The 21,219-nt window shown below is 37.3% G+C and overlaps 1 protein-coding gene across 1 annotated transcript in view; it reads right to left on the bottom strand.

The window, feature by feature from the left end:
* CHN1 (chimerin 1) overlaps nucleotides 1-21,219 on the bottom strand; it is a 199,089-nt gene that overhangs the window by 136,336 nt on the left and 41,534 nt on the right. Inside the window, exons 2-3 of the mRNA XM_050751783.1 lie at nucleotides 11,899-11,937; nucleotides 4,287-4,342 (exon numbers count right to left, since the gene is read on the bottom strand). Of these exons, the coding sequence (XP_050607740.1) occupies nucleotides 4,287-4,342; nucleotides 11,899-11,937 (95 nt within the window). The remainder of the gene's footprint in view (nucleotides 1-4,286; nucleotides 4,343-11,898; nucleotides 11,938-21,219) is intronic.

Raw genomic sequence — 21,219 nt, 5'->3', positions numbered from 1 at the left:
TCCCACCACTGTTCTGTTTTGTGTGTGTGTGTGTGATAACGACATGATTTATAAACCCAGGGCAGATGTCTTACGGAATGTACGTACTCTGAACTTGTCCGATTCATACTTTATAGTTAGATTTAAGTTAAATAGTTTTGGCAAAAATATTATACAGGTGATACTGTGTGTTTCACTGCATCACTTTAGTAGACAGGTGTCAGTTTGTCCCATTACAGGTAATGCTAAGTTTGACCACCAGATCTCTCCACTATAAAGGTATATTTTTCTCTTTGCAATTAACACATAATTGGTGTTGTCATACCTTAAGACCATGTAAATATCCTGTTCACCTACAGCCTTTCACCCAATGGTTTTAACATCCAATGATTGATGATCCTTGCCTGGAGTCAATCATTAGTGCAAATTAGTGATTTTGTAATTTTATATTTTGTCTACATTTTAAGTGTCATTTCTTCTGTAACGAACAACTTTATATTTCCCCCTTTTCTCTCTTTGTAACAAAGTGAGTTTTTTTTTTTCAATTTTAAAGTACGATTATGGACTTACAAATTCTCTTTCACATAATGTGTTATAATCCATACCTACCATTATTCTTTTAGATGTTCAAATTGTTTCAAGTTTTGATGGTAGGAAACTTTCAAATAGGCTCCTGTGCCTTTTTGACATGTCCCCATCAGTTTTTGAGCACGTTCTTGCTTTCCGACACAGTATGTTCCAGGACCTCTTTGCCCCCCATTAAGAAATCAGGAACTTCTCTAAGGAACATTGCTTCCTTTTGGTAGGAAACCATATTTGGAACCCAAAATCTACACCCTGGATATATTCATTCTTACTGGGGCTTCTAGGCCCTTTCCTTGGACTGAGATAGAAAACAAATTTTTTAAATCTATGAGTTAATATTAATGCCACCAATTCAAAACTAATACCACAGTACACTTTCTAATTTCATCCCATTCTCCTAATTAATATCTCCTAAGAACCCTGGTTCCCCCTAATCCAGTAAAATTATTTCTTTGCTCTATCCTATATTACAAACAAAATAATTTCAAGATACATGTAGTTAAGGATGCGAGTGAGACTTCTCTAAGTCTGTTTTTATATAGTTGTGACTTTTGAACTATGTAAATGTTCACATGTTGAACATCTGATCATCTACTCCTTATGATAATTGTTTTACTGGTCTCTGGTTTAATCCTTCGGTGCTTCTCTTTTGCAAAAATAAACTATTTTTTTTCTTTTTTGTGGAGAACAGTATCTCGCCATATTGCCAGGCGGGTCTTGAACTCCTGGGTTCAAGCTGTCTTCTCACCTCTGCCTTTTGCAAATTTTGTCCTTAGAATATTTCCCTCTGAGTTTGTACAATCAGAATAATATGTTTAAAAGTTACTTAAGCCAAGAAGTATATGGAAAAACGCTCAGTATCACTAAACATCAGGGAAATGCAAATCAAAACCACAATAAGATATTTTATGTCACCCCAGTTAGTATAGCTACTATCAAAAAGACAAAACAAATGCTGGCAAAGATGCAGAGAAAAGGGAATTCATACACTGATGGTGGGAATGCAAATTAATACAGCCATTACGGAAAATGGTATGGAGGTTCCACCAAAAAACTAAAAATAGAACTACCAATCTCATTACTGGGGTTATATCCAAAGAAAAGGAAATCAGTATGTCAAAGAGGTGTCTGTGTTCTCATGTTTATTGCAGCATTTTTCACAATAGCCAAAACATGGAATCAACCTAAGTGTCCATCCACAGACAAATGGATAAAGAAAATGTGGTTTATTTACACAATGGAATACCATTCAGTCATTAAAAAGAATGAAATCCTGTCATTTGCAGCAACATGGATGAACCTGGAAGACATTATGTTAAATGAAATAAGAAAGGCACAGAAAGATGAATACTGCACATTCTCATTCATATGTGGAAGCTAAATAAATTGATCTCACAGAAGATGAACAAGACAGTGGTATCTAGAGGTTGGGAAGGGTAGAGAAAAGAAAAGGATAGGGAGAGGTTGGTTAATAAATATAAAATTATCCTAGATAAGAGTTACAAATAATTTATTGTATATTTTCAATTAGCTAGAAGAGAGAATTGTGAATGTCTCAACACAAAGAAATTATAAATATTTGAGGTAATGGATATGCTAATAACCCTAATTAATCATTACAGTGTATACATGTATCAAAATATCGCTCTGTACTACACAAATATGTACAATTATTATGTGTCAATTTAAAATATAGTTTTTAAAGCAACTTAAAAGGCCAGGTGCCCTGACTCACACCTGTAATCACAACACTTTAGGAGGCCACAGTGGGTGGATCCTTTGAGTTTAGGAGTTTGAGACCAGCTTGGGCAACATGGCGAAACCCCATCTCTATAAAAAAAAATACAAAAATTAGCCAGACATGGTGGCACATGCCTGTAGTTCCAGCTACTTGGGAGGCAGAGGTAGGAATATCACTTGAGCTCAGGAGGTTGAGGTTGCAGTGAGCCAAATCACGCCACTGGACTCTAGCCTGGGTGACAGAGAAAGACTCTGTCTCAAACAAATAAAAAGTTAAATAAATAAATAAAAGCTATTTAAGTTTATTTTTTTGGTGATTACGTCGTGAATTTGTAAGGCTCATTTGTTCTTGTTTGTTTTGAATTTTAGGGTTCGCTTTTGTGTGTGTGTGTGTGTGTTTGTTTTTGTTTTGAGATGGAGTCTTGCTGTGTTGCCCAGGCTGGAGTACAGTGGTGCGATCTCGGCTCACGGCAACCTCTGCCTCCCAGGTTCAAGCAATTCTGCTGCCTCAGCCTCCCCAGTAGCCGGGATTACAGGCGCCTGCCACCGCAACCAGCTAATTTTTGTATTTTTAGTAGAGACAGGGTTTCACCATGTTGGCCAGGCTGGTCTCAAACTCCTGACCTTGTGATCTGCCCGCCTCAGCCTCCCAAAGTGCTGGGATTACAGGCATGAGCCATCATGCCCGGCTGGGTTTGCTTTTTAAAAATCATTTTTCTTTACCTTTTTTGTTTCAATACATGACCATTTACATGGGTCAAAAGTCACAACTATAAAATCAGAGTTAGAAAAATCTCACTCCCATCCTATTTCCTCCACAGTGCTCTTCATCCGATCCTTATCATAATTATTTTACTGGTCTCTGGTTTAACCCTTTCTGTGCTTCTCTTTTGCAAAAAATAAACTATATCTATAAATATACTTTTCCTTTTTGTGGAGAACAAGCTCTCACTATGTTGCCCAGGCTGGTCTTGAACTCCTGGGATCAAAGTGTTCTCGCCCGTGCCTCGCTAAGTGTTGAGATTACTGGCATAAGCTGCTTTGCCTGGCCAGACTACATATTTTTTATTTTCTATTCTTTCATATGAAAAAGGGACCATACTCACTATATCTATATACATTGTATATCTGGAAATCTGTCCATATCAGTACATAGAAATCTTCCTTATTCTTTTTAGTATTCTATTCTATTCAATCCGTCTCCTCTGGACAGACATTTAGGTTTTTTCTGCTATTACTAACAATCCTATAATGAAAAACTTTGAGCATATGTTATTCTATATTTGTACAGGTGGTTCATCAGGATAAATTCCTAGAATTTGGACTGGTAAGTCAAAGGTAGGTGATGGTATAATTTGGTAGATACTACAAAATTCTCATAAAATTACACTGTCACATTCCAGTCAGCAACATAAGTGCCTGTTTCTTCACAGGCTTACCAATTAAGTATATTCTGAGCTTTTAACTTTTGCCAATCTGCAAAGTAAAAATGATCTCTCTGTATATTAATTGGCATTTCTCTTATTATCAATGAAATTTGAACATCTTTACAAATATTGTCATACATCATATCTTTTTTTTGGTGAACTATCCATATCTTTTGTTCATTTTTAAAATCATAAGTTAAACACTTATTTCAATGTAAAAAAGAATTCAATAATCCTATAATGATGGCTTCAAACTTTGTTCTAAAAAAAGAATATTAAACAATGAAAAAACAATGTAAGAACTAACTGAAAAGAATACGAACAACCCTTAAAACTATATCGTCATATTCTATACTGTGTTCCAAACAGTCCACTAAAAAGTGGAAGTTAAATCAAACGAGAAGGATTAAGAAAAATGTATTCAAGTTATAATTTTATGATATCAATTAATGTTAAGTGGTTTATCTCACAAACAACCAAGTCACTGAAGAAGGTGAAAGTTTGGGAAGCAGATGGTTGAGAGACATTTTTTGGTAGCAGTTTCATTACACCCACCTCGCAAGTACAGGTAATTCTTCGAGGATGAGGGGCTTCCTGTTGTAGCTGATATACTGTGAGAAGGTAGAAACAAAAAGTGTCAATGTCCCTTCCATAGAACTTATCAATATATTAGAAATAAAAACCTGGCTGCTTTTTATGTTCACAAGAAAACTGGTATAACCTTATTTATTAAATGGTGTTATGAACAAAACAAAGAAAGTAAACAAAACTACATTTAGTGAAAGCCCAGGAGCAATACAAACAGAAAAATCATAATCCAAATAAGTGTCTTTTTACCTTGTAACAAGTCAGTGCTGGATATTTGGCTCTGTTCTCTGAAATCTGGTCATTTATTTTTCCCAATTCTTTGTGGGGATATTAAAGGATGTCTTTGATATAAACCAATAATGGTTATATATACATATATTTAAAGCATGTTATTGTCAAGCTTGAAACTAAAATCAAGATTTACAGGCTAAATGTAACGGATACACTGTTTTTCTCCCCTATTTATATTGCAAACATCTACCTTCAAAGATAATCTTCCTCTTTCCCTAAAAACAAAAGTTCTGAGCCAAAGTTACCACTGCTTATTCAACTAGGGCAAATATAGCAAAAGAAAGAATTCAGATATTCAAATAACTTGCCAAAAGAGTGAATCATTTTCAGGGCATATGAAAATGTATCAGTGAAAATTATACCGATACCATGACTTCCTTCTAGCCTCACTTCAGACTTTTTTATTTAAAATGAAAAAAGAATGAATAGGATGTGTGGCTACATATGTCTAAGTTTATCTCTTAGAGATTTTTTTCTATTTCTACATATATAATCACATATAATTTAATATTCTAAATACTTAAGATATTTTGTCAACATAACATCAAACTACCCAGTAATCTGGGACCATCAGGTAACAGATGACTCAGATTTCAAAGGGATATCATTACACAGACTCTACTTCTGACCACACTGATTCATCTACATCATAGGAACATATATAGAATAAATGCAATTAGACTATACATATATACACACATACATAATTAGCCTGTGTGTGTATATATAAATGTGTGTGTATATATACACTCTCTCTCTCTACACACACACACAGTGAACACACACAGATACAATCACCATGTGTACTTCTATGCAAAGGGGATACAGCACTGTGGTTAAGAATTTGAACTCTTGAATCGAACAATCTGGAGTCTGAACACTGGGGCTCTGTCACTAACACTGCATTCTGTGCCTTCATTTTCCTTATTTGCAAAATGGGATTAATAATAATTTCTACTTCACAGATTACTTAAGGATATAAATAATTTATGTAAAAGATGTAAAATAGTCCCTAGCTCACAGTAAATGCTCAATGAAAATTACTCATTATTATGCATAGGTGACTGGTATTAATACATAAAATTCTTTATAATAATACTTGATTACTAGGATGCATCTTGAGTTCCTCACTAAAACATAGTATCAGAGCAATGCTATAATTTAAAAGGAACTGAGAAAATACAGCTTTATTGTTTAAAAATCAAACACAAAGCCACTTCATCAGTAATGTTTAAATTCTACTGGTAGAAATGTGTTCCTTTACCTTTTTCTCCTGATGGCAAAAGTCCCCAAGAGAAGTAATACATTAAAATAGTTTTAGATACTCATATTTCATTGAGAGAGTTAATAAGAAATATTCCTGTGGATACAGTTTTATATATTGTTACGAGATGACACAAAGAGAGTTAATTCTGAGGTAGAAAAGGGAAGAAAAAGCACTAAAGTCAAATTTGTCTGGCCCTGATAATGAAAAGTACATGTGTATCACCCCATGATATGTGTAAATCTCCACCCTCCTTAAAAGCGGCCAAAACATGATTTGTAAGAAAGAAGTGTTCTTCAAGGGCCAGGCACAGTGGCTCCCACCTGTAATCCCAGCGCTTTGGGAGGCCCAGGTGGGAGGATCATTTGAGCTTAAGAGACCAGCCTGGGCAACATAGCGAGACCCTGTCTCTAAAAAATGTAAAAAAAAAAAAAAAAAGATTCTTCAAGTCCATTCCTCCATATTGGTAACCATAAGGTAAAAATTCAGTTCACATTTCTACTTTGATCAGTAATTCTCAAAACATTGGTATTTCCCTTTGTCAAGAAAATGCTCTGGAAAGTGCTGCCATCTATGAAAATCCAATTCTGAGAACTGAATGATAGTCAAGAAGAACATTAAAAGTTAATACAGAAAGTAAAATGTCGATTTTGACTCAAAGCACAAATACTGTAGTATCTGGTTATCAGCAGTAAGCATTTGCCTGTTCAGTAAGTATACATTAAGATGAGCCACTATGAAAAAAGGGGAGACAATATTGTCATACGAGAATTGATCTGGGTTTCAAATTTGTTTCATCAGAGTTTCAAAGGGTACAGTATTTTCTTAACATTAAGTCACATAAGGTTATTTACTTTTCAGTTTCTTTCAAATCCTCCTAATTGTCTCAAAGGATAAAGCTCTGTTTCATAAAGAGAAACTTTTAGACAAATGCTTCCTGATTGGCTACCAGTGGTTACCAATGGTTAATCTACCTTTAAGACTCGCTTTTTTTAATTCCTGGGTTTTTTTTGTTTTGTTTTTTTGTTTTTTGAGACAGTGTCTCACTTTGTCATACAGGCTGGAGTACAGTGGCACAAACACAACTCACCGCAGCCTCAACCTCCCGAGGTCAAGCAATCCTCATGCCTCAGAACCCAAGTAGCTGGGACTACAGACACACACCACCACGTCCAGTTAATTTTTTTTTTTTTTTTTTTTTTTTTTGAGACAGAGTCTCGCTCTGTCACCCAAGCTGGAGTGCAGTGGCATGATCTCAGCTCACTGCAAGCTCCACTTCCCAGGTTCATGCCATCCTCCTGCCTCAGCCTCCCGAGTAGCTGGGACTGCAGGCGCCCACCACCATGCCTGGCTAATTTTTTGTATTTTTAGTAGAGACAGGGTTTCACTATATTAGCCAGGATGGTCTCGATCTCCTGACCTCGTGATCTGCCCGCCTCGGCCTCCCAAAGCACTGGGATTACAGGTGTGAGCCACCACGACCAGCCTAATTTTTGTATTTTTTATAGAGACAGTGTTTCACCATCTTACCCAGGCTGGTCTCAAACTCCTGAGCTCAAGTGATCCTTCCACCTTGGCTTCTTAAAATGCTGGGATTACAGGTGTAAGCCACTGTGCCTGATCAAGTCTTGGATATTTTATAACAAATATAACAAATTTGGATTCAAAAAACACCTATCAAAAAGATCAGTAAAAAATTATACAAAGTAATGACGTCTAATTCAGGCCCTTCTCTCTCAGTTTAGAATTTTTGATAATTTGAATTGGAACTCAGCTGAATTTAAATCAGCACAATCATTAAAAGATTCACCAAAAATTAATAGCTAAATTCAAGATGAGGGAATATATGATTAAAGTACTTAATATCTTCAATCACCTTAGAAGTGTCAATCATATATACTTATTAATGAAATTCTCAATCCCTACAGACAATAAATTGTTCATCAAGTCCAAAGATCACAATTGGTATCTTGAAGTCAAAATTGGCCCACATGTGTTTTGTTTGCTGTCTTTTAAATTTGAGTAGGTATTTAACATCAAAAAATTAAGAAACTTAAGGACAACAAAAGCAAAAGAGAATGCCAGCCTCTCTTGAAAACTCAGATCTAGCAATATTGAACCCAGAGTCTAACAAGACAATAAAAGATGCTAATTTTGAGCTACTCTCTATAGATAGGGTCTCCACGGTCTACTGTCTCAGAGTCCTAATCTGGCTTGCTTGCCTCATTTATTACATGTAAGGTTCCTGGTTTAATTCACACAACAAGTATTGAAAAGCAATAAAACCATATTTGTTTAAAAAGAGTCCAAAACTTAGACTTCTCGCTAATTTTATTTCCCTATTGGTTTATATTTGTAAGACTTCAGAGTTACATTTTAACAAGATCAGTGGAACTAACAGTAAGAAGTACAAGATAGGCATGGGTAAAATAAGTTTCTTTTAGAATCAAATTGTGAAATGCTGTTCAGATTCCACCATGCCAAAGATAGAAAAACAAAACACACTAACATGTGGCAACTTTTGACATTAAATTAAATCATCTTGTTTACTTTTATAGATCTATTACAGAAGTGAACAATTAGAACTTCTTGAGTAGCTTTCAACGGGTGTACCGCCTTACATGAATTGACATACCTAATTATTTTTAAAATTTCAGCCCATGTCTATTTCATTACCATTTTAAGAATTTTTTAATAATTAAATTTAAGTCACATTACGGAGATGCTGAAGCATTACAGTTTGTCGGTCCCAAAGAGTATTAGTAGAAAATATTGTCAATTATCAATTCTAAACTGTATACATATATCTGGCCTAAGATTGTCATGGCTCAAATATTAAGGAAACTGAACAATGCCTCCTACCTCAGTTATTTAAAATTCCAGTCTCTATTGATGACATCAGGGTATTACAGGCCTATCGGTCTTTAAAATTTTTCCTACTAAAATGTAAAGACTCCTAAGAGATGAAGTCCTTAAGGTACAATTAATAAACATCTTAATGAAGATTATTTAGAGCTAGTTGTAGAAACTGTAAAACTGCCTGAGTGGTAAAGATAATATAAACAAAAAGTTCAGCTTAATCACATTTTTTTCTAAGATCGGAATTTGACAAACACAATAACCATCTATATGATCATAAAAAGTCATCGTTAGAATGCATTTATTTATTTAATATGAATGAATAAATGAATGAGACAGGGTCTGGAGTTCAGAGTCCTGATCAAAACTCACTGCAGCCTCCACACCCCTTGGGCCCAAGTAATCCTCCCACCTCCACCCCGGAAGCAGTTCCTCCCACCTCCACCTCCCAAGCAGCTGGGACCACAGGAGGGCAACACCATGTCCAGCTAATGTTTTTATTTCTTATTTTTTGGTAGAGATGGGATCCCCGTATATTGGCCAGGTTGGCCTCAAACTTTTGGGCTCAAGAGATCCTCCCACCTCAGTCTCCCCAGACTACTAGGATTACAGGCCTGAGTCACCAGGCCTGGCTGCAATTTTTGTTTCCTCATTTGTTAAAACTTGTACATACTCAAATCTTGGAAGATTAATATCATAATCTTATAAGAAAATTTCTAAAAAGGATTTTTCCACTTGCTTTTAATATAGTTTTATTATAAAATTTCCTTGAATCAGAAGTTTTTTTTCCTTTGACAGTCAAAAGATAAAATATTTATTTTAATAATTTCCTACACATTTCTACTATTAAAATGATTATGGGGAGTTCAGACACTGAAGTCATTAAGAGAAATGATAAAACTCAGTAACAGAATTATAGTCTTATTAAAGAAAGATTCAGCTGGGCACAGTGGCTCACACCTATAATCCCAACACATGGGAGGCCAAGGAGGCAGGATCACTTGAGGTCAGGAGCTGGAGACCTTCCTGGGCAACACAGTGAGACCTTGTAGTCTACAAAATAAAATTTTTAAAAATCAACCTGTGGTCACAGCTACTCAGGAGGTTGAAGCGGTAGGATCACTTGAGCCCAGGGGGTCAAGGCTGTAGCATGCCAAGATTGCACCTCTGAACGCCAGTCTGGGCGACAAAGTAATAGCCTATCTCTTTTTTTTTTAATGTGTTTTTTTTTTTTTTTTTTGAGACAGAGTTTTGCTCTTTGCTTTTGTTGCCCAGGCTGGAGTGCAATGGTGCGATCTTGCCTCACTGCAATCTCTGCCTCTCAAGTACAAGGGATTCTCCTGTCTCAGCCTCCCAAGTAGCTCGGATTACAGGCATGCGCCACCACACCCAGCTAATTTTTTGGTATTTAGTAGAGACGGGTTTCACCATGTTAGGCTGGTCACGAACTCCTGACCTCAGGTGATCTACTCGCCTCAGCCTCCCAAAGTGCTGGGATTACATAAATGCCATTTTTTAAAACAAATGATAGCTACTGCAAGACATGCAAGATATGTGAAGCTACAAAAAATACCAATTGCATATACTACATTTACTAATTGATATTTTTCACAGAGGAAAAGATCACCACAAACTCAATAATAGTCTGAGGCTTCATAAATGTTCTTACATTAAAAATGTGCAGGGTGCAAGTCAGAGTCAGAGAATAAAGACAAACTGAAAACCAGAAAATGCAGAGAAGTTTTTGTTGTTGTTGTTGTTGTTGTTTTGTTGTTGTTGTTGTTTTGAGATGGAGTCTCACTCTGTAGCCCAGGCTGGAGTGCAGTGGCATGATCTTGCCTCAATGCAACCTCTGCCTCCCTGGTTCAAGCAATTCTCCTGCCTCAGCCTCCCAAGTAGTTGGGACTACAGGTGTGTGCCACCACACCCAGCTAATTTTTGTATTTTTAGTAGAGCTGGGTTTCACCATGTTGGCCAGGCTGGTCTCAAACTCCTGACCTCAGGCAATCCGCCTGCCTCAGCCTCCCAAAGTGCTGGGATTACAGGCATAAGCCACAGCGCCCGGCCAGAGAAGAATTTTAAATAGGCTTCCAGCCAATGAGATTACGAGACAAAATATTTAGGAGGTAAAGAACATTAGTCATTTTTACATATTCGTATAACTATACTCCCAAGGGAAAAAGAAAAAGGCACCAGCAGCGTTGGGGCAAAGCATCTACGGCAATATTTTTAAAGATTGTTCATGTTTTACTTATAATTAGCCCAAAGTGGCAATCTATTAAAAACAAAATTATCTCTTCTGAGAACATAAGACCAATGAGAATCTGAATTGCTGTTCCTTCAGTCGGCAAATTTCAGCAACCTACAAACATCAAATTTATAATAAACCTCAACATTTACAAAGATGTTAATCTATAATTAAAGTACAGGTTTCTTAGGCTGCTCATTCAACTACAGAAACAAGAACTTATAGTGCTTTTCCATAATAATACATTCATAAATTTTAAAAAACCATTTTGATTATATTAGCCCTATTTCAACTCTTAAAATCTGAAATATCCTTTACTTGATGAAATAATATTCTCTAGAAAACAAGGAAAGGAAAACAAAGAACTAAAACCCTAGACGTTTAAAAAGAAATATTTATCCTAACGCAGTTTAAAGAGCAGCATGGAATCAAGTATCTCCCTTATATTTTGGGAAAGTAATTATTTAAAAGTTAGATCACCTTTTTTTTTTTTTTTTTTTTTTGCCTCTTTTCACTTATTCTTTCTGTCAACATAGCCTCCTGAATTATTGTCATTTAAATATTCCTTTCTTCACATAAAGAAACAGGACCTGAAAATAATTAGACTGTTTGAATTCTCAGTGTCTCCTTGTATTAGTTTTATTAACCACTCTTAACAAGTGGTCTCAAGTTTCACTACATGGAATTCATGCAAGCTCAGAGGGATGAAATGCATTCCAGACAGAAAACCATACACTGAACAGACTTTGTGGAAACACTTAATTAACCACAATTACTTCTATGCTATTCCCAAACCTTGTTGTAAATTAATTTTTCAACAATGGATACAAAATGGAATTTCTATCTAATAATCCCATATTTTTATATTACTTATAAAGCACTATAACCCACACAATTAAATTTATTTGTAGACTTACAGTAAGATTTCCAAACAGGAGGTCTATATTCATCTGTATCTGAAAGAAAAAACATCAAATTAACATTACCGAACATTTAAATTTTAAATGAGACATTTTAATAATTAACTCATTTAATACATATTTGAGATCTATTTGTTCTAGGTATTGTGCTAGGCATGAAGGGGCATTCAAGGGTTTTTTTTAGCCTTGGTCCGTCCTTAGTTGGAGAAATTTTCCAAAGATGTTTAAAGAAAGTTATTGTATTTATTCAACTGCTTATTACATAAAACATCAAGGTTAACTTTTACTGCTGGTACTCATTTCTTACTATCACTGAAGTAATAGTCAATAAAGGCTTTGTTTCTTTGGGCTTAATGATTATTTCACTGAAAGACCCCTAAAATTATTGAATTTTTCTTTTTCAGTCAAATTTACCAGATTAATAATTTTAATTACCCCAACAGTTAAGTATTTCTATTATTTTCCCCCATTACATTTAGGGGATTCCAATGTACATGGTTTTACTAACATGAAGAGAGAACAGCAAGATTCAGATCTCAGTCCTCACACATCCTGGACAATCAAAACCAGGAAATGAGAAACACTTCAATGGAAGAGAGTGTATCTACGGAACGACAACGAACATGAGGTGAACATCTGCTCTTCAAGTCCATTTCCCCTCACGTTGCCTGAGTGCAGATGTAGGAGATAGTATAAATAGGAAGTGGAAAGAGATGAAAATACAAACACATGAGGGACGTGAAGTAATCAGAGAAAGGAGAAGGAGCCAGTGTGGTCTGGCTTCTCATCAGTAAAGTATAGCTGGGGGCTAATTTTGCCAGCCAAAAGCTCTGCCTGCAAGACTATATAGTCAAGACTGCAGAAACATTTTTTGGTATAAAGATATGGGCCGGGTGCGGTGGCTCAAGCCTGTAATCCCAGCACTTTGGGAGGCCGAGATGGGCAGATCACGAGGTCAGGAGATCGAGACCATCCTGGCTAACACGGTAAAACCCCGTCTCTACTAAAAATTACAAAAAGCTAGCCGGGCGAGGTGGCGGGCACCTGTAGTCCCAGCTACTCGGGAGGCTGAGGCAGGAGAATGGCATAAACCCAGGAGGCGAAGCTTGCAGTGAGCTGAGACTCGGCCAATGCACTCCAGCCCAGGCGACAGAGCGAGATTCCATCTCAAAAAAAAAAAAAAAAAAGATATGGCCAGCCACATCACCTGGCTCTGCTGGAAACCAACATGAACCCATTAGGCAATCTGATCCTAAAATCTTCATCTTCAAGGAAGCAAAAAAATCCCTGGAAAGTTTATTGAGAAAACTAAACAAGTAGCTCAGGTAAAATGGTCATAGACGAAAGACATTCAGCCTCCAATTTGCAACCTTTAAACTGCAATATCACACTTGGTTTATAATGTGTTATCAAAAATCACACAAATACTTTGAGAAAAAGGGTTATAGCAAGACTACTAATAGTAGGCATATTAACATAACATGGAAATTTTAAATCATGTGGAAATTGCTTGGGACCCCATGGGAGTGTTCAAATATGTCTGCTTCAAGATGCTTCAATGAGCATCCAAATTGGTAAGGAGGAAGTCAACCTGTCGCTGTTTGCTGATGACATTATCGCACACCTAGAAAACCCTAAATACTCATCCAAAAAGCTCCTAGAACTGGTAAATGAATTCAGCAAAGTTTCCAAAATTAATGTACACGAATCAGTAGCTCTGCTATACACCAACTGTGACCAGGCTGAGAATCAGGTCAAGAACTCGATCTCTTATACAAAAGCTGCAAAAAACAAACAAACAAACAAAACAAAAACAAAAACAAAACTTAGGAATACACATAACCAAGAAGGTGAAAGACCTCTGCAAGGAAAACTGCAAAACACTACTGAAAGAAATCATAGATGACACAAACAAATGGAAACACATCCCATGCTCATGGATGGGTAGCATCAATATTGTGAAAATGACCACACTACCAAAAGTAATCTACAAATTCAATGCAACTCCCATCAAAATATCACCATCATTCTTCACAGAACTAGAAAACACAGTCCTAAAAATCATATAGAACCAAAAGAGAGCCCGCACAGCCATAGCAAGACTATGCAAAAAGGACAAATGTGGAGGGATTACATTACCCAGCTTCAAACTATACTATAAGGCCACAGTCAGCATAGTACTGGTATTAAAATAGGAATATAGACCACTGAAACAGAATAGAGAATCCAGAAATAAAGCCAAATCCTTACAGCCCACTGATCTTCAACAAAGCAAACAAAAACATTAAGTAGGGAAAGGATACCCTATTCAACAAATGGTGCTGGGATAATTGGCAAGCCACACACAGAAGAATGAAACTGGACCCTCATTTCTCACCCTATACAAAAACCAACTCAAGATGGATCAAATACTTAAATCTAAGACCTGAAACCATAAAAATTCTAGAAGATAACATTGGAAAACCCCTTCTAGATATTGGCTTAGGCAAAGACTTCATGACCAAGAACCCAAAAGCAAACAGAACACAAGCAAAGATAAAGAGATGGAATTTAATTAAATGAAAGTTTCTTCATAGCAAAAGAAATAATCAGCAGAGCAAACAGACAACCCACAGAATAGGAGAAATCTTCACAATCTATACATCCAGCAAAGGACTAATATCCAGAATCTACAAGGAACTCAAACAAATCAGCAAGAACAAAACAAGCAATCCTATCAAAAAGTGGGCTAAAGACACAAATAAACAATTTTTAAAAGATGATATGCAAACAACGTGAAAAAATGCTCAACATCACTAATTACTAGGGAAATGCAAATTAAAACCACAAAATGGTATCACTTCACTCCTACAAGAATGGCCATAATCAAAAAATCAAAAAATAATAGATGGTGTGGATGTGGTGAAAGGGAACACTTTTACACTGTTGGTGGGAATGTAAGCTAGTACAACCACTATGGAAAACCATGTGGAGATTCCTTAAAGAACTAAAAGTAGAGCTACCATTTGATCCAGTAATTCCACTCCTGGATATCTACCCAGAAGAAAAGAAGTTATTATATGAAAAAGACACTTGCACACGCATGTTTATAGCAGCACAATTCACAATTGCAAAGATACAGAACCAGCCCAAATGCCCATCAATCAACAAGTGGATAAAGAACGTGTGGTATATATATCTATATATCTACATATAGAGAGGGACAGACATATATATACACACCATGGAATACTACTCAGCCATAAAAAAGAATGAAATAATGGCATTTGCAGCAACCTGGATGGAAGTGGAGACCATTATTCTAAGTGAAGTAACTCAGGATTGGAAAAGCAAACATTGTATGTTCTCACTTACAGGAGGGAGTTAAGCTATGAGGATGCAAAGGCATAAGAATGATACAATGGACTTTGGGAAGTGAGAGGAAAGGATGGGCGGGGAGAGGAATAAAAGACTACACATTGGGTACGGTATACACTGCTCAGGTGATAGGTGCACCAAACTCTCAGAAATTACCACTAAAGAACTTATTCATGTAACCAAACACCATCCAAAAACCTATTGAAATAAATAAATTGAAAAACAAATGAAAAATAAAGAAAATGTGGTATGTACACACCATGAAATACTAAACAGCTATAAAAAAAGAATGAAATTATGTCCTTTGCAAAAATATGGAGGCAGCTGGAGGACGTTGTCCTAAACAAACTAACACAGGAACAGAAAACCAAATACCATATCTTCTCACTTATAAGTGGAGCTAAGTATTGAGCACATAAGGATATAAATATGACACAATGTCTACTATGGACTACCAGAAGGTGAGGAGAGGGGTGAGTTAAACTACCTATTAAGCACTATGCTCACTGCCAGGGTGACAGGACCTGTACTCCAAACCTCAGCATCATGCAATATTCTCATGTAACAAATCTGCACATGAACCCCCATATATAAATAAAAGCTGAAAATTTAAAAAAAAAAAATTGAGGAAAACTTAAAGACAAAGAGGAAATCTTGAAAGAAGCAAGAAGAAAAATAACTTTTCCATTGAAGAATAATGGTAAGAATTACAAGCAGACTTCTCATTAGAAACCATAAAAGCATTAAGAGAGAGGAGTAAAATATCCGAAATGTTGAAGAAAGAAAAAAATAACAGCTCCAAATTTTATATCCACTAGAATTATCCTTCAAATGAGAAGGAAAGATAAAGACTTTCTCAGACAAACAACAAATGAGAGAACTCATCACAACAAACCTGGCAAAAAATAAATGTTAGAAGAAATTCTTCAAAAAGAGGGGGAAAAGGATGTAAGTCAGAAACTCAAATCTACATAAAGAAAGAAAGAGCATCAGAGAAGGAATAAATGATAAAATGAAAAAACAAAACATACACACAAATATGTCTGCTTGAAGAATGAATAACAGGCTGGGTACGGTGGCTCACACCTGTAATCCCAGAACTTTGTGAGGCCAAGGTGGGCTGGTCACCTGAGGTAAGGAGCTCGAGACCAGTCTGGCCAACATGATGAAACCCCATCTCTACTAAAACTACAAACATTACAAACATTAGGTGGTGGGTACCTGTACCCCAGCTACTCAGGAGGCTGAGGCAGGGAGAACTGCTTGAACCCAGTGGGCAGAGGCTGCAGTGAACCGAGATCACACCACTGCTCTCTAGCCTGGGTGACACAGCAAGACTCCATCTCAAAAAAAAAAAAAAAAAAAAAAAAAAGAATAACAGATTACATGAATAAATGAATAAAATGAATAATGAAAGAAATAATGCAGCAAATACAGTCATTTCTCATTATTCACAATAATTATATACTATGAAGTTACCTCAAACACTGAATTTAGCAGCATATACTGAACCACTGCTCCTAGGGGCAACACAGGGTTAGGTTCCTTGGTGCCTCTGGTCACAACATTTTCATCAACCATTAAATACATAAACTTGTGTTGTATGTGTATCTCTTTAAAGATACCTTATTTAGTATATACCGTTGATTCATTAACACTGAACTCACATCAACAGCACTATAACCATGCCTGTATGAAGCTTATCTAACATATGCATATTCTCCAAAAGATATATCACAGCCTTCTAACTCTTAGGAACACTGTCTAGACAGCACTTCAGCACGAGGCTTGGGGACCATTTTAAATGACAAAATCACTAACAACAACAACAAAATCCCCACAAAAACGTAAAAAGGTGTGCCCCTGAAAAGACCATGAAAAGAGGACTTGTTTACAGCATGAGAGCTGAAACAAGGAGGAGCACTGCCTTGCTTGGCCACAGCCGGGAACAGGCAGGTCATGTGACTCAAATTTTTTGCTGCTCTGTGATTATTTGCAAGTGACCACAAAAATACCACAATGATTTATTTTAGGGTTACAAATAAATGTTAGAAAGGGGGCAAACTTGCAACTACGGAATCCATGAATAATAAATAAATAATAAGCAATTATTTAGGAAAACAGCTTGCTCAGGTGAACTTATCCAGTGATGATAAAAAGTTAGAATGAAACACAACCTTAATGCAGTGATGATACATACATCTTTCCTGTGCTAGAAGGTGTGTGCATATGTGTGTGTGTGTGTGTGTTGGGGGTTAATTATATTGAAGTTTGTCTTAATAAGTAAACCATAATTAATTCAATTGTAGTTTTAATACCAGAAAAAATTTGCCTGTAACTATTCAAGTCATGTTATTATTTCCTTGATATTTTGCTATTATTATTCAATCCTAAGGAGTATGACATGTAGTGAGTTTCCAGTTTATAACAGGACACCCATACTCTATGCATGTCTCCACTTCCTTGTGGGGCTCCAAACTATAAGAGGTAGTGACCAGGCACCTCCTGATCCACTATGGGGGACTAGGAAGGGAGGAGATACTCAACCAGCCTTGGACCCTATGTAGTAAATAATTTAATCTTGTCTCAGAAGAGGTCTAGACTTTGCCTTCAACTCCTGGAGATAATTTTTGTTTGCCTGGGGCTAGCCAGAGAGTAACTTGGGGCTTTGGGTCACTGGTATCAGTTAAGGAACCATATGGACAATCAACCATGCTTATGCAATAAAGCCCCGATGAAAGTTCTGAACACCGAGGCCGGGAGAGCTTCTCTGGTAGGAAATATCCCACGTGGATCATCACACATAAATGCAAGAAGGAGCCAGGGACATAACTGTAATCCCAGCTACTCTGGAGGCTGAGGCAGGAGGACTGCTTGAGCCCAGGAGTTTAAGACCCACCTGGGCACCAAGGAAGGAACGAAAGGGAAGGAAGGGAGGAAGTAAGAAGGAAGGACAGGAGGAGAGAAGGGAGGGAGGGAGGGAGGGAGGACATGTGTCCTGACTCCAAATAGAGAGGGCAATGGAAGCTCTGCGTTTTGCATTTCTCCTGGACCCTGTCCTACGCACATCTTCCCCTGGCTGATTTTAATATGTATCCTTTCCCGGCAATAACCATGACTGTAAGTAATGTTTAGTGAGTTCCGCTGAGTCCTTCTAGTGAATTTTAGTCCGTGAAAGATGGTTAGGGAACTCCCCCCACCCAATTTGCAGTTGGTGTCAAAAGTGAGGGAAGTCTTGGAGACTTTGTAGTTGGCCCTAACGCCTCACAGACCTTGTGCAAAGCTCACCTACGAGTGGTGAAGGCCTCCCGGAGGTCATTCTGACTTTGGAGAAGGTGAGAGAGAAAGGCTAATTCTCACAGTCCTTACTCTGAGAACTGTGTACTTAGTGCTAGGTGGGACTTTCTTAGGGAATATCAACCTTTACTTGCTCTGTGACTTTAGAAAATTTACTACCTCTCTGCATCTTAATCTATTTATTTATAAAAATGGAATAACAATATCATCTAAAATGGGAATAGTAACAACATAGGTTTGTTGTTGAGAATTAAATTAGGTATCATCTAAAAAGCACCTTGTACTTAGGAGACCCTTCAGTAAATGAGTACCCTCTCCTGCCTTCACCAAAAGTGATTCTGAAAACACAGTATTACCATATTAGCCTCAAGCCACTGTTAATGATTTCAGCCCTTCTTACTATTTTGGTCTTCCATGTACACCTGCTCTGTTATAAAAGACAGTATTCAAGATGCTACAGATCACAATCATGGCCAAACAAATTTAGTATTTGTCAAAAAAAATAAGAAATATTAGGCGAAAAGTTTGAGTTTCTTTTAATATTAAAACAATTCTAAATGACATTTAAGAGCACTGTTTAGGTTTTAAATATATTTTCCTATTTTTTGCTGGTGGAAGTGTAAACTGGCATAGTCTCTTTGCAGAGCAATTAGCTATATATACCATAAGCTTAACTGTGTAACAGGTATCTGTTACGGCAGAGATTAGATGAGATGTTCTTTGAAGGAGAACACTTAAAAATTATTTCAGCCTTTCTTATGTTTATGTGTAGAGACCTTAGATCACTGGTGTGGATCCTTTTGCCGAGAGAAAAATGGCTTGAATGTTCCTTTAGTTGACCAGTGGGTAGGTGCCACTGTCCTTAGGACTCAGAGGAGGAGGGGACACTGGGAGGGAAAAGTTGAATGGCTTAGGAAAAAGTGCCTCAATCTCTTGATATGCAGAATTAGTTGCTAAAGGCAGGAAGACCAATTTTCCAGGACCCTAAATCTACCTGGAAAGGAAGAAACATTACCCCAATCTTTGATTCCTGAGATTCAAAAATTAAAGAGTTCTGTCACAGAAGACACGCCTAGCTCAAGCCAAGTCCCACTGGCAAGAAGAGGCAGAGACATTCCTGAAATAAAATGGCCTTGAAGAAGGAATAACTGAAACTGGTGATCTAAGGTCACACAAAAAGCTTCTGTGTTTATCAGGGAGGACAGACTCTGGCACAGCCTAAGGTGGATGCTGGAAGTGTCTCTGACCTCAGCCTCCCTGGTACACTAAATCCTTGAGTAAAAGAAAATGAACTTTTAAAAAACTGCAATCTTGACCTTTAACTGGGGTGACGGCTGTGACCTGGGCCATGGTCTGACTAGAAACGGGATCCTAGTGGCAGTTCAAGCAACTATTGTTCAACAGTGTAGGGCTGGTCTTAAATGCTGACAGAAAATGATGATGGAAAGGAAGAGCAATAGTGTAGTCAGTTCTCCTTCTGGCATTTGGAGGCAGATGAGACAACTCTTGGACTGGGAAAGCCTCCTGGGGCTCAAACTTGGAGGTGGAGAATGTCTAAAAAAGAAGATACTAAATTTCCTGCTGATTAATAGAAAAAAATATGAGAGTATATTTGGCCCCTGAATTTATGTAACACGTCATGCCAGTTCCTTCTGCATACCTCTTGACCCAGCAGTTCTATTTTTAGAAATTCACTGTAAACAATTAAGGATGTTAGAAAAATATTAATACAGAAGAATATGACCACAATATTACTTTTAAAGACTAAAATACTGTACTCAACCTAAATGTCCAACAACTGAAAACCGGCTTAATCAATTATGATTAAGTATGATTAAGTATTCCAGTTTGAAGATACCTGGACTACATGAAAAGGACTTTACCTTTTAATCTATTAGAAAGTCTATTCTCTGTTATCTTAAATATTTAAAAACTTATAAATCAGTGGCTATCGATCTTTTGGGTCTCAGAAATCTGGATTCTAAAGAGTTTTTAATATTTATTGATATTAGCCACATTGGAAATTAAAATACGGCTGGGGCCGGACGAGGTGGCTCATGCCTGTAATCCTAGCACTTTGGGAGGCCAAGGTGGATTACAAGGTCAGGGGTTCAAGACCAACCTGGTCAATATGGTGAAACCCCATTTCTACTAAAAATAGAAAAATCAGCCTGGTGTGGTGGTGCGCAACTGTAGTCCCAGCTACTCGGGAGGCTGAGGTAGGAGAATCACTTGAACCCAGGAGGCAGAGGTTGCAGTGAGCCGAGATCGTGCCACTGCACTCTGGCCTAGGTGACAGAGCGTGACTTCGTCTCAAAAAAAATAAAAATAAAAACAAAAACACAGCTGGGCACAGTGGCTCATGCCTGTAATGTCAGCACTTTGGGAGGCTGAGGCAGGAGGATCACTTGAGTACAGGAGTTCGAGACCAGGCTGGGCAACAAGTGAGACCTTGTCTCTACAAAAAAGACAAAAAGAAAAAAAAAATTAGGTGGTGCATGACTGTAGTCCCAGCTACATGGGAAACTGGGGTGGAAGGATCACTTGAGCCCAGGCACTGGAGGCTGCAGTGAGCTGTGTTTGTGCCACTGCACACTAGTCTGGGTGACAGTGACAGAGGGAGGGAAGGAAGGGAGGAAGGGAAGGGAGGGAGGGAAGGAAGGG

This window comes from Macaca thibetana, chromosome 12, assembly GCF_024542745.1.
Source record: "Macaca thibetana thibetana isolate TM-01 chromosome 12, ASM2454274v1, whole genome shotgun sequence".
Taxonomy (NCBI): domain Eukaryota; kingdom Metazoa; phylum Chordata; class Mammalia; order Primates; family Cercopithecidae; genus Macaca; species Macaca thibetana.
Note: the sequence above shows the minus strand (reverse complement) of the source record. Positions and strands in the feature narration are given on the sequence as shown.